Source organism: Pyrus communis, chromosome 16, assembly GCF_041283825.1.
Source record: "Pyrus communis isolate YQ-2024b chromosome 16, ASM4128382v1, whole genome shotgun sequence".
Classification (NCBI taxonomy): Eukaryota; Viridiplantae; Streptophyta; class Magnoliopsida; order Rosales; family Rosaceae; genus Pyrus; species Pyrus communis.
Window position 1 is genome coordinate 19010523 of NC_142580.1, and position 13042 is coordinate 19023564.

At 38.8% G+C, this 13042-nt stretch overlaps 2 protein-coding genes and 1 pseudogene across 5 annotated transcripts; 2 read left to right on the forward strand and 1 right to left on the reverse strand.

Annotated features, from left to right (window-relative positions):
- The first annotated feature begins 100 nt into the window (after positions 1-100).
- On the forward strand, positions 101-5027 carry LOC137746255 (putative receptor-like protein kinase At3g47110). Of its 3 annotated transcripts, none has more exons than XM_088687877.1 (3): positions 101-188; positions 1500-4151; positions 4352-5027. In XM_088687877.1, exons 2-3 carry the CDS (start codon positions 1508-1510, stop codon positions 4771-4773), a joined length of 3066 nt encoding a protein of 1021 aa, XP_088544003.1. In that variant the 5' UTR covers positions 101-188; positions 1500-1507; the 3' UTR covers positions 4774-5027. The 3 variants fall into 3 exon arrangements, with proteins under 3 accessions (XP_088544003.1, XP_088544004.1, XP_068342432.2); XM_088687878.1 differs by having other exon boundaries at positions 103-188; positions 1536-4151; XM_068486331.2 differs by lacking the exon at positions 101-188 and having other exon boundaries at positions 752-4151.
- A 1957-nt stretch (positions 5028-6984) lies between these two features.
- On the forward strand, positions 6985-8123 carry LOC137730557 (protein RESPONSE TO ABA AND SALT 1-like). The gene has a single exon (XM_068469539.2). It carries the CDS (start codon positions 7176-7178, stop codon positions 8010-8012), a length of 837 nt encoding a protein of 278 aa, XP_068325640.2. The 5' UTR covers positions 6985-7175; the 3' UTR covers positions 8013-8123.
- Positions 8124-8680: 557 nt separating this feature from the next.
- LOC137732825 (acyl-coenzyme A oxidase 4, peroxisomal-like) lies at positions 8681-11501 on the reverse strand (annotated as a pseudogene). The gene is made up of 10 exons (XR_015957575.1): positions 11387-11501; positions 10946-11052; positions 10751-10828; positions 10530-10653; positions 10329-10402; positions 10183-10242; positions 9943-10052; positions 9557-9716; positions 9076-9152; positions 8681-8968 (listed from the first exon to the last, which is right to left on the reverse strand). The product of XR_015957575.1 is annotated as an acyl-coenzyme A oxidase 4, peroxisomal-like (transcript).
- Positions 11502-13042: the final 1541 nt, after the last annotated feature.

Consider the following 13042-nt stretch of genomic DNA (forward strand, 5'->3'; position numbering starts at 1 on the left):
TTGGTTTTGCCTGAAATCTTAGCACATGGAACTTTGTTCTCAGGTGCGAGTTCTATTCAATATTCACTAAGACCTGAGAAATTTCGAATCCAACTTGCAGCGGGTCGAAATGCCCAACAGTATATGTCTTCTGTTCTTTGTGCTGGAGTGACTGCTGGAGTAGCGGCAGCGGTTAAAGCTAACGGAAGGTAATTCTGTTTGAGACCTCGCTTGTGCAGACTAGTGTAACATTATTCTGAACTCGTTCATTCAAACCGTAGAGTTACAGTGTTGCAAGCCTTGTAATTTCGTAGCTAATATTTACAAGCGACTTGTGGTTAAAATGGTAAACTTGTTTTACTGTTTCCGGTTGCAGCCGATAAATTACTTGGTACATTTGGCCACGAGTTCAAATGGCAGTGCAATCGGACATGGTACACTACTTTAGAGATTGTGTGAGATCGCTAATTCAGGGGGGCACGTTGTTTTGATAATCTTTGCAATCCAAATAAAAAGAAATCGCTCTGAATTACTTGGGTGTGTTTTGATAATCTTTGCTTTAGTTAAATTCAACTACGCAGGGACATATGCCCTTAAAGGGGACCCGGTTAGGTAAATTCAACTGTATAGTATGACTTGAATCATGGACTCTATGTGTGTGTGTGTGTGTGTGTGTGTGTGTGTATATATAATGTAATTATGTATATATGTCCTTTTTTTTCGAATCATATTCTGTATCCATATTACCGCAGATAAGGGAAGCAGACATGTTGTTTACGATAACATGGGTGTGTTTTGATAATCTTTGCAATCCAAATAAAAAGAAATCGCTCTGAATTTACTCCAAATATTCTAAACATGATTTCAACCGGACGAAACACTTACAATGCCCTTTTGCTGGAATGGGATTGATTACAAACACACATAGACATCCCTCTTATAGAGATTTCACAAAGACTAACACAAAACATAGGTGTTCAAAAGTCTTACCACAAAATATAAAACACAAAACATAGGTGTTCAAAAGTCTCTGCACATCCGCACTTTCACACGTATTTTTAAACTTTTGTATACACACACATAGCTTTCGGCCATTACAGAAGGCTGTCACTCTCTGCTTTCGGCCAGTACAGAAACATTGACAGCTATCAAAGTAAAACATAAGTATAGCTTTTGAAAAACAAGGCAGCTATAGACAAAACATGCTAGCTGAAAAGTGGTCGTGTAGCCAACTATTCCACCAATTTCGGCCACTTTAGTTTGATTTGAACTTCCAACAGTTCCAACAGATTCCTTAATTTCTGTTGACTAACCACTAAGTTGGTCTATCTTAATTTCTGTGGCCATCCAATCTCAAGTGTATTTTCTTACATGTGATAGGATTTCTTCTCTTTTGTGCTTCTGTGCAAATTAAACTTTGGTTTTCTGGTTTTCCATTTGTCTTTGAACAATGATGGAGCATTCACGTACTATTCGTAATTTGGTTTTGTTGAAATTCCTGCATGGCTTCTTTCTCTTAGTCTTATGCATGATGAGCACATGTCCGGAATCTACAGCATTTCCCAGCTCTACCTTGCTTGGAAACGAATCTGATCGCTTGGCTTTGCTAGACTTCAAGAAAAGAATAACTGAAGATCCCCTCAGTGTCATGAGCTCGTGGAATCATTCCACCCACTTCTGCAGTTGGGTAGGCATTACATGCCACCGTGCCACCCAAAGAGTCTTGATTCTGGACCTGCAAGATAAACAATTGGTGGGCTCCATTCCACATTCCATTGGGAATCTTACTCGTCTAATTGAAATAAGCTTGGGAATCAACAAGTTTCATGGTGAAATTCCTCAAGAATTGGGTCGACTGCGGACCTTGGAAAGTCTCAACCTGTCTTTCAATTCTTTAGGCGGGAAACTTCCGACTAATATGTCCCACTGTACACAACTCAGATTTTTGGATCTTTTATCCAATAAGATTATTGGGTCAATTCCACGCCAACTCAGTTCATGGTTGAGTTTGACTGTTCTACAACTTGGAAAAAATAATCTCAGTGGAACCATCCCAGGTTGGATAGGAAATTTTTCTTCTTTGAGGAGTCTTAGACTTGGCGGCAACAATTTTCAAGGAAGCATACCAAATGAGCTCGGGCATATAACAACCTTGGAATTATTCATAGTTGGGCACAATAATTTGTCTGGTATGCTCCCTTCTTCAATTTATAATATTTCTTCCATATACATATTCAGTGTTTTTATGAACCATTTCCATGGAGAGCTACCACCAAATCTCGGCATCTTGCTTCCTAATCTCGTAGAAATTTACTGTGATGGAAACAATTTCACAGGAAATATTCCTGTATCATTGTCAAATGCTTCTAGACTTCAATTGATTGATTTTTCTTGTAATGACTTCACGGGGACAATCCCTGGAGAAAGTCTCGGAAGCTTGCGAAGCTTACTTGTGCTAAACCTTTATCAACTGGGAAATGGAAAACTTGGTGATATGAGTTTTCTCCATTTCTTGACTAATTGTACTAGTCTTCGATATCTGAGTCTTAGCTTTAATCGTTTTGGGGGAGAAATCCCGAGATCCATAGCCAACCTTTCGACCCAACTACAAACTCTTTATCTATGGGGTAATTTGTTACATGGAAGCCTCCCAAACGGCATTGGAAATCTTATAAACCTTGCCGATCTAGTTATGACTGATAACTATTTGGCGGGTGTTGTCCCCGAAGAAATTGGGAAGCTCAAGAAGATGCAGAGACTAGTTTTGAGTGAGAACAAATTTTCCGGGCCAATTCCATCTTCCCTGGGTAATATGACTTCATTGATAGAGCTCCACATGGACGGAAACAGTTTTGAGGGAAGTATACCTCCAAGTCTTGGAAACTGCCAAAAACTGTTAAAACTTTTACTTAATAATAACAATCTAACGGGCATCATACCTAAAAAGTTTATGGAGCTTTCAACCCTTTCAGGTCGTTTAGACCTGTCTGGAAATTATTTGACTGGTTCATTGCCAAGTGAAGTGGGTGATTTGGTGCATCTCACAGTGCTAAATATATCAAACAACAAGTTATCAGGGGAAATCCCCAGCACCATCGGCCGTTGTAACAGTTTGGGGGGCTTGTACTTGGACGACAACAAATTTGAAGGAACAATTCCTCAGTCTCTTAAAGATTTAAAGGGCTTGGAAGAACTTGACATTTCAAGCAATAACTTATCCGGGCAGATTCCTGAATTCATAGGCAAGCTTGGAGCACTTCAGTATCTCAATCTTTCGCATAATGATTTTGAAGGCGAGTTGCCCAAAGAAGGAATTTTTTCAAATGTCAACGGTGTCTCAGTTCTTGGAAATCATAGGCTCTGTGGTGGTATCCCAGAATTACATCAACCTACATGCCCCAAAAATAAACACCATTCATCTCGAGGACTACTTTCCCCAAAAGTAGTCATCCCTATATCTTGTGCACTTGCATTCATAATTGCTCTATCATGCTTCTTTGGTGCTCGTTCAATGCTGAAAAAGTCAAGAGATGGACTTGTAACTTCACGTTCTTATAAGGATTGGAAATTAGGTGTTTCCTACTCACAGCTTGTTGAATCGACTAACGGTTTCTCTGTGGATAATTTGATCGGTTCGGGAAGTTTTGGTTCTGTTTTTAAAGGGGTAATTCCTAGCGATGGAACGGTAGTTGCTGTTAAGGTATTAAACCTTCAACAACAAGGAGCGTCCAAGAGTTTCAATGATGAATGCAAAGCTTTAAGAAGTGTCAGGCACCGAAATCTTGTCAAGATCATAACTGCATGCTCAAGCATTGATAATCATGGTAGAGACTTCAAAAGTCTAGTCTTCGAGTTCATGCCAAATGGAAGTCTTGACTCGTGGTTGCATCCTAGAGATGAGGAGCAATCTCCAAGTAAGAGATTGAATTTTATGCAAAGATTGAACATAGCCATTGATGTTGCTTCTGTGTTAGATTATCTCCACAACCATTGTGAAACGTCCATTGTTCATTGTGATCTAAAGTCGAGCAATGTACTTCTTGATGAAGACATGGTAGCCCATGTTGGGGACTTTGGTTTAGCAAGGTTCCTCTTGGAAGCATCAACTGATCATTCCCTCAGTCAAACAATGTCATCGCAACTAAAGGGTTCTGTAGGTTACATTCCTCCAGGTATGAGATTCCATCATTCTAATTTCATTTTTCAATTCTTATTAACTTATTACTAAAAACCAACTAATTAAATCCTATTTATTAAAGATATACTATTGACTCTTTTTCCTGGAAACAAGTAACATTAATCTGAAATAAGATATCAATTTTAATAGTCAATTGCATGTGACATCTTATTGTCTATATGTATGTCACTGCAGAGTACGGCATGGGAGGCCAAGTTTCCATACTGGGAGATGTTTATAGCTACGGGATACTCTTGCTAGAAATGTTCACAGGAAAAACACCTACTAATGACATGTTCATTGAAGGTCTAAGCATTTACAAATTTGCAGCCATGGCTTTGCCTGACCATGTCATGGACGTTGTTGACCCTTCATTGCTCCTCGACCTCGAAGCTGATGGTAGTGTTAACGATGACAGATATGAAATGACTGCGCTGCCCAGACGTAACAATCGTAGAGTGGTGAAAGCAAAAAAGGTAGAGGAATGCTTGTTTGCTGTGATGCAGATAGGACTGTCCTGCTGTGCAGTATCACCAAGAGAGCGTATGCTTTTGAATATGGTTGTCGGAAAAATGAGTGCAATTAGAGACTCGTACCTCAAAGTTCAAGAAGGCTAAAAAAGGACAAAGATATGCTGCTTGTGGTTTTTCTTTTCTTGTATTTCTTTACTTTTCCTGCCGTCGCTTTGAACCTTGCCTCTTTTATGTCAACTGTTGTTTTAAACAAACAAAGTTTTCATTTGTATGACTTGAAGCTTTCAAATTCTTATTTGTGTGGAGCTATTTGTAATTGTCTTGGTTATGTCTATCTTGTTTAGAATAAACTCAATGCTGAAGCAGTTTATAACATTTTAGTCTCATATTTCTTCCCAGATGGTTGCATGTGCTACACAAGTTTTGTTGGATTTTTTTTTTGTTTTGATAGCATGTGGGTTATGGTTGTGACGAAGGATGAAAGATTGTTTTAAGGCACGTATAAATATGTTGTCGTTCATAATTTATTTGCCCCGACATACAATGTGCAAAAGGGATATGCAAATAAGCCTTGTGGATACAGTTAAGCCCGACGTTATGCCTATTGTTTATCCAAGTTTTGCACACTCCTAAAACAAAGTCCAAACACTCAAGGAGATAGATAAGAATAGTCAAGATTTAACTAGAAATGATACTGCATATTTAGTTTTTAGGCTTTCATTATGTCAAATAATAGGAATATAAAGATAATTCTCACTTTTTTTTTTCTTCTCTCTAGCCTTGATATCGCTTACATTAATTTCTATATTGTGTCGTGTTCTTTCTAAAACATTTGATCGAGTTGATTTAATAGGAAAATAAATAAGATAGCATGCCTCAAAATATGTTTTCCGCAGATAAATTTATTTTATTATAACAGGTCGTCCCCCTTTACAACATAAAATTGGTAAATAAGAAAAACAAATTTTGTTATATGAATTTTTTTAAACAAATAATATTATCAATAGAGAAGTGGATCAAGTATTTAACGATAATGTGGTTGAAATTCGTTTTTATCGTGAGTCAAAACCTCTCCCAATCGCTCCGATCCCCTGTTACAGTAGCATCCCTTCATCCGAGTCCTCTCCAGCTATCTTCAGTAAGCTTTGCTCTTTTCGCATATGTAGAAAACTACTGCTGTATTTTGATTATTTCCATCTAAAATTCAAATTTCTAGCCTAATGCACATTGATTACTTGTTTTAGGGTTCCTGTTTTGTTCAATTTATTAGTTGTTTCATCAATTTACACAGCATCTGTAATTCCCACAATTTGTTTTCTGAGATGGGAATTAGGCAAACATCGGAAGCACCCAGAAGTTGACAGAGTAATTAGAAATTAAAAAATTTGGATTTTTTAGGTTTTTTTGGTATTGGAGTTATGGGGCAATGAACTGCTTTGCATTGATGAATTGGTGTGACAAAAGTAAACCACTTTTATTATTTTTGTGCATAGTTGCAAAAACAGATCATGTTTCGCTTAGCTTCTGGAAATCATTTTGTTTTGTTCGTCATCGAGACTTAGCCAATATTCTAATCAGGTAATTTTCTTAGGAAACTTGCTTGTTGCTGCTTGTATGTTTGACTGTTGTACTTTCTCGTTCGATACGTTTCGAACCTACTCTCATTCCGTGGCTAGTCTAGTTAAGGAATTAATGACTTCCATAATTCTCACTCGTAATCTTTGTATGTGGCATGCATCTATGGATGTTTGAACTCCTCGGTGTTCTTGGAGCTTTGTTTATCCAATTTCATATCTGATTTAAGATTCAGTAGATGAACTTGGCATTTCCTTTTTATCTTCTACTGAAGAGGACTCCATGCTAAATATTGCTTAGTAAGTCGACGCTATACTCTTAGAAATCTTTCAAAATCTCAATTGAGTACGCCCCGCTTAATGATTTTGGCTACAGAGTGTGTCCTACCCTTTGCTCTCAAGTCCGATCCCTTCCCCCGAGATTAGGGTAGTCAAAAGAAAGGACCCCATTACTATGCGATGCAAAACTTATGGTCTACAAAATGAACACCTTTGTTAGATGATCAAGCCATTCAGATTTTGATCAAGCTCTATGGAATGTGAAGAGTCATATAAGTGTGAATTTACAAAAATATTATTCACATCTCTTCTTAAGAACATAGATCATTTGCGTGAGCGAGATTATTGGAAAACATATATTTCAATATGTACGTATGTGTATAATACGTTTTTAGTACATTAGAGTTGTTAAATGTATATTTCAACGAATCATTCTAACGTGTACAACAAACAGAAGCACACAAATTTACGAACGAGAATAAATAATTAACAAATAGTTTTATTGTCGGTCGCCGCACAATTTCAAATCTCATTGGATTTCCCACTTCATGCATAAAAGAATTGAGACTTGTTGAGTTATATACATCCCCCTCTCTCTCTCTCTCTTTAATGGCGTCCAACTGCACACGCGTCTCCGTCTGAGCCTCACCTCCTCTGTTTTCCCTTCTCTCTCTCTGAAAAAAAACAAAATGCATGAAGCTTGCTCTCGAAGTATCCTCACTCATTAGCATTACTTGCCCACAAAGCAAATCAAAAACCAAAATCCCAAAAGAAATCCCCCACATTTCGAATCCCACCTCCTATTTAATCCCACCCATCTCTCTGTTTTTCGTCGCCATTAAAACCCCAGAAAGCTTTGCTGTTTTTGTTTTGGTTATGACAAACGGTTCTCAAAGCGGCAATGCGTCAAACACATTCGAGGCATTCTACGAGGGCTGGCTGGTCCAGCAAGGACACTTCCTCGATGAGCTCTTATCGGCCCAGCAGACGATCGACGAGGCCCGAGATGAAGACCTCCGAGATTTGGTGTCTCGGGTTCTCTTCCATTACCAGCAGTATTACGACGAGAAATTGCAACTTGGACAGCGAGATGTTTTACTGGTTTTCTCGCCGACGTGGTATACTTCCTACGAAAGGAGCTTGCTTTGGATCGCCGGGTACAAACCGAGTATCGTATTCCGGCTCGTGACCGAGTCGGTGTCCGATTTGAGCGACCAGCTGCAGGTCAGGATGGCCCGGCTGAGGGAGGCGACCCGGGTCGAGGAGCGCGCGCTCAACGACAAGCTCGCCAAGATTCACGAGAGCGTGGCGGCACCGCCGTTCATGGATGTGGTGAGGCGGTACGGGAGGGCCGGCCACGGGGAGATCGTGGCGGACGACGCGGTGATCAAGTCGCTTAAGTCGGCATTGGAGACCGTGGTAGAGAATGCCAACTTGCTGAGGACGACGATGGCGACGAAGCTGGTGGATTTGCTGAGCTCGGGGCAGGCAGTGAAATTTTTGGCTAATAATTTTGATTATGGATGGTAATGGTAATTTTGAGATGTGCATTATGTTATATTTAATATGATTGCATTTTGCAATGGAGCTTGGATGATGAAAATGTTTTTTAATATAATTGATATAAAGGAAAGTTTTGAACTTGGGACATAGTAAATTTAAATTTGGAACGCAATGAATAGGAAATGATTATGTAATTTGCTTTAGTTACAGAGAAAAATGACACTTTATAAGTTTCGATTAGACACCAAAAATATTACTAAAAGGTATGATTTTTGGAATGTATGGTCAACAGAACGAGACACGGCAGAACTAAGAAAGGTATGATGTTTAGAATGTATGGTCAACACAATGAGACTCGACCAAACTTCTACTGGTACTTTTCTCCTGCTTGGAGTCCAATTAGATCAAATTTTAATCGCTTAAGGAAAGGTTACCAGATGATCAAGAGAACGAAACTTGCTTAGACACTTCTAGTCAAACGTTTCTCCCACTTGGAGGCCAATTAGACCAACTCCAAGCACTTAAGAGCAACTTTTTATCTCATGGACGACAGTTGTTGATTAAAAATGTCTTCGAAACTCATGGGAGTCTGCTAGGTTCCTACACTAAAGGAGTCGATAGCAAACGTTACCTAACCCTTTACCGACAACGGTAGGACAGAGGAATAGGTATACAAGTCAATAAGACACAGCAAATTTAAAATCAATCCTATCATTGCCTTCAAGTCCTAGCTTGAAAATTGCACCCATTTAGTATTTTGAATGTATAAGCAATAGGATAACTAAATGCATCAGGATGTCATTTTTTTCTACCTTCCCCATGCGAGCATGACCAGGAGTCATTTTACCGCCTCATACAGCTTGCAGAGGCGCCAACCTATAAGAACCATAGCTTGAACATTACCAAGCATACGGACAAGTTTCTCTTGGTTGATCTGGAAAGCTGCAAGAGGGGCTCCAAATTGTTTCCTCTCCTTCAGATACCTTTCAAATCCTTATAATTTAGACTTAATACAGAGGAACTTGAATTATGGTAAATGGAAGATGAGAGAGAGAGAGAGAGAGAGCGCTGCTTAGGCATGTTTTTATACCTGTGACATATATCATAGACCCCCATACATAAACCAATAGGTTGCCAGGCGACCATGACACGCGAAACAGCAAGAACCTGTATTCAGTAGTTTAAAGCAACATCAAATCAATAAATACTCATGAAGACAGCATTATACGTGTCACTCTCACATGTGTGAGAAATGAGAGACCATAGCACATCTGTTTTATATTAGGGCAACATAATGAAAAACTTTGCTCCATGCTCCGTAGAAAGAAGATTCAGAGTTATAACTTTGGGATAATGTCGTTATAACTTTGGGATAACGTCATCACAGTATCAAGCCTTATCTCTCAAAAGGGGAATAAAGAGCTATTACAAAGACCAATATGAATCTCTAGTCAAGCTTAAACATGTCTTGTTTATTAAACATAAGCTCGAATAAGAAGTAGAATTTATGTCTAAATTACTCTAAAGGGAGAAGATTAAACAAATTGCAATAATGCAGCTCTGCAGCTTACCTTGTTAGTATCCTAAAAAGAATTAACACCAGGTAGCCTTTCCTCATCTGGAACAAATACTTTATTTAAGAGAATATCTCCATTTTGAACAATGCGTAAACCAATTTTATTTTCTAGTTTTGTAGCTGTCAGTCCAGGGGCATTCTTCTTTACTATAAATCTGAAATAGAAGGAGAAAAAAAGCATTCAACATGAGAGTGCTGCTACGATAAACCATCATGCTAAATTTTGGATGCATCTAGGCATCTAAACACCAAAGCAATTTGGAGTCAAGGAGAAGCATAATCAGAAAGAAATAATCGTAAATTCTGCATAACCTTGAAGCTTGACAAACAAGTTCCGAACACATATTGAGAGGTTGTTCGCATGTTTATGTTTTTACATACCCATTAATCTGATTTGTTGTTGTATTCCTAGCAAAAATAATCAAGACATCGGCAAATGTACTATTTCCTATCCATCCCTTTTGGCCTTCAAGTACCCAACCTCCTTCCACCTGACGATCCCAACAACACAAGAATACATGATATAGCATGATCGGAGCCATGACACCCAAAAACCAAAAGAGCATGATAATACCATTTAACAGAAATAAAGAAGTAAATGAGAAGGTTGAAATCCTTGACCTTTGTTGCTGTCGCTCTCAAGGCACTTGCATCACTTCCATAGTCAGGCTCAGTCAAACCCTTTAACATGCAGATAAACAGATCTGAGTATCTTGACATTAGCATAAAAAGATATTAGATACGAATATCATAAAAGAGCATCTTACCCAGCAGGCGACAGTCTTAAATTCAGCCAAAGAAAGTAGATATTTCTGCTTTTGAGCCTTCGACCCACATAATGCTATTCTTCACAGTCCAGAAATGTTAGACTAGTTATAAGCCTTGACGTGTCAACAACATCATTTTTCAGTGAAGGTTTGGTTATTTATAAAACAAAAGGTCAAAAATAAAATTATCCAAATTCTAACTAATAGTAAGCATTGCTGCTGAGGAATGAACCAAGAAGAAAGTAGAACAGCTTGCATCAACTCTTGCAATTTCAGCTGTAGCAAAAGCATTTGCCGTAAGAGAAAGACCAGGACACCCATAACCCTGATAGAAAGAAGACCACAAGCGAAATTACCAACCCATCCAACAAATTATCGAACGCAAGACTTAAAAATAACTTATTAAGTTATGTATTAAGCACCTTGATTGTCCCACCAGCAATGCGCAATGCACCAAGCTTTGGAATAATTTGAAATGGAAACTCTGCCTTCTCACAATACTGAAAAACCAAGTTCGCAGATCAATCTCATTGTTTACGAATGTATATTAAATAATTAAATATTGATTGTTTTAGCCTTAATATGAAATGCAGAAATGGTTAGAGTAAAAAGGATACCTCTGCCATAATTGGAGCCACGTCTTTCTCCATACACTCTCTTACTCTCAACCTAATAGCCTGCTCCTCAGGTGTCAATAGATCATCAATCTGGTAGTAATTCGAAGCTGTAAATTTTTAAGGCCAAGAGATAAGAATATGGAAGTTAATTACTGAAGTTGCCCGTTTCTTCAAATTACAAATCAAAATCACAACAACTAAAGAGGTGCACGAGCAATGTACTAAATAGTCACAAGGAAACAAAGTAAACAAACCAGAATGCAAAAAGTGAGACAAGATGAATACGCAAATCCGAGAATTTCGACTCAATAGTCTGGATTCACATAAGTTACATAACAAGAGGAAATCCTGAACTGTTTTACAAAAGACAATTTCTCCATAGACACACATACAAGTTTATCTATACGATATCTATTATATAATGATGGTCAATGTTCTTACTGCAGGGAGGAAAAGTAGAAGCCGGCGTTGCTTGCGGAAAAGCAACTGAAACATCCAATGCAGGGGAATTGAAGTAATTCATCATCTCATTATTCTTAACATTTTTGCCAGACATCTTGATTTGATTGTATTCGCTGAAGCCATCCATAAACATGCCTTGCCCTGAGGTTGAATCGATCATGATGTCCATGTTGGGCAATGGGAACTCATCTTTTGGGCATGCTGCATTGAGATCTCGGTAGTCGATGCATATCTAGATTTGGACAATGTTCTTCTTCTTTACTAGGACGATGTTGGCTAGCCAAATAGGGTGTTTGATATGCTTGATAAATTCTGTAGCAATGAGTTTCTCTACCTCGACTTTGATTTTAGCCTACATTTATGGGTGGAAATTCCTTTTTTACTACACAACAGGCTTGATCCCAGGCTACGTATTTAGCGTGTGGCATACTAAATTTGGATCAAGGCCTGGCATCTCTTCATAGCTCTAGGCAAAGTCGTCCTTTAACTCTTTTAGCAGGTTGACTAGTTTTTTCTTTTCCTTAACAGTTAAGTAAACACTAATAGAAATCAATTTTTTCACAGAGGGATCATCGCTTCAAGTTTTTTACCATAGACACTAATAGAAATCAATTTTTTTCACAGAGGGATCATCACTTCAAGTTTCTTACCTCTTCAAGTTTTTCCGCTACTGCAGTAGATCCATCATGCATGCATTTTGGCGCATGCATGATTTTCTGTAGGGATTCATCCTTAGCAACAGGTGCATGCTTGTCTTTAGTTTCTTTGGGAATTTCACTTGTTTGGTGTGCAACACCTCCATACTTGGGGCTTTACCACACAATGTGGTCAGGCCCCCTAACCCGTCATAAGCGGTAGACGATGCGGCTGTCGAGAATCATGACCTTGGAGCATTGAGGTGGAGTGTTGGCAAGAACATTGGCTTCTGGTTGTATATGTTTTCCTTTGCTATGAATTCTTGGTCACTAAGATCTCTAACTTCTTCCCAAAGAGGTAAAGGTATCCCTGAGGCATGTGATATGCCACTTCCGATACTTGAGAAATCATTTTAGAACTCGACATCAAAATAGTGAACTTCATTTAGGTTGAATGACATCTGGTTTCTTGGGATGCGAATAGGCCTTAGACCAATCCTTCCCTTGACACACTGGTGGTAGGTGGAGACTGCGAGTTTATGCTAGTTTATCCATGGCCTTTCGAGTAAAGGGTGGTAAGCCACGTTGATGTCCATCACATAAAACTTAGTAAATGACCTGATAGGGCCGATCTTCAAGTCGATCTTGATATATCCAATAGTTTCCTCGCTGCTATTCCTAAACCAATTGATAGAGATTTGAGACCTTACCACCTTTGATGTTGGGATGCCTACTTTAGTGAGCACTGCCAAGGGCAGACTGTTGACGGAGGAACCAATGTCAACCAAAGCTTGCCTAATGAAGACGTCATTGATTTGTCCTTCTAGGTACAATGGCCTTCGATGGTTAGGGAAAGCTACTTGTATGTCTTCATCAGTGAAGATGATGGCATTGTTGTTCTCAAGGAAGGCCTTTTGTGGTTAAGCAGTATAACATTAAGGGCCATAGTCCTCGGAAACATGCATGTCAGCTTCAGCAGCAGCAGTCTTTTCTTCCAAGC

Bases quoted from the DNA above. Each gene is read 5' to 3' on its own strand.
- LOC137746255 (XM_068486331.2), top strand. From the start codon at position 1,430: ATGATGGAGCATTCACGTACTATTCGTAATTTGGTTTTGTTGAAATTC. The intron at 4,152-4,351 runs GTATGAGATTCC...ATGTCACTGCAG, and splicing joins TGTAGGTTACATTCCTCCAG to AGTACGGCATGGGAGGCCAA.
- LOC137730557 (XM_068469539.2), top strand. From the start codon at position 7,176: ATGAAGCTTGCTCTCGAAGTATCCTCACTCATTAGCATTACTTGCCCA.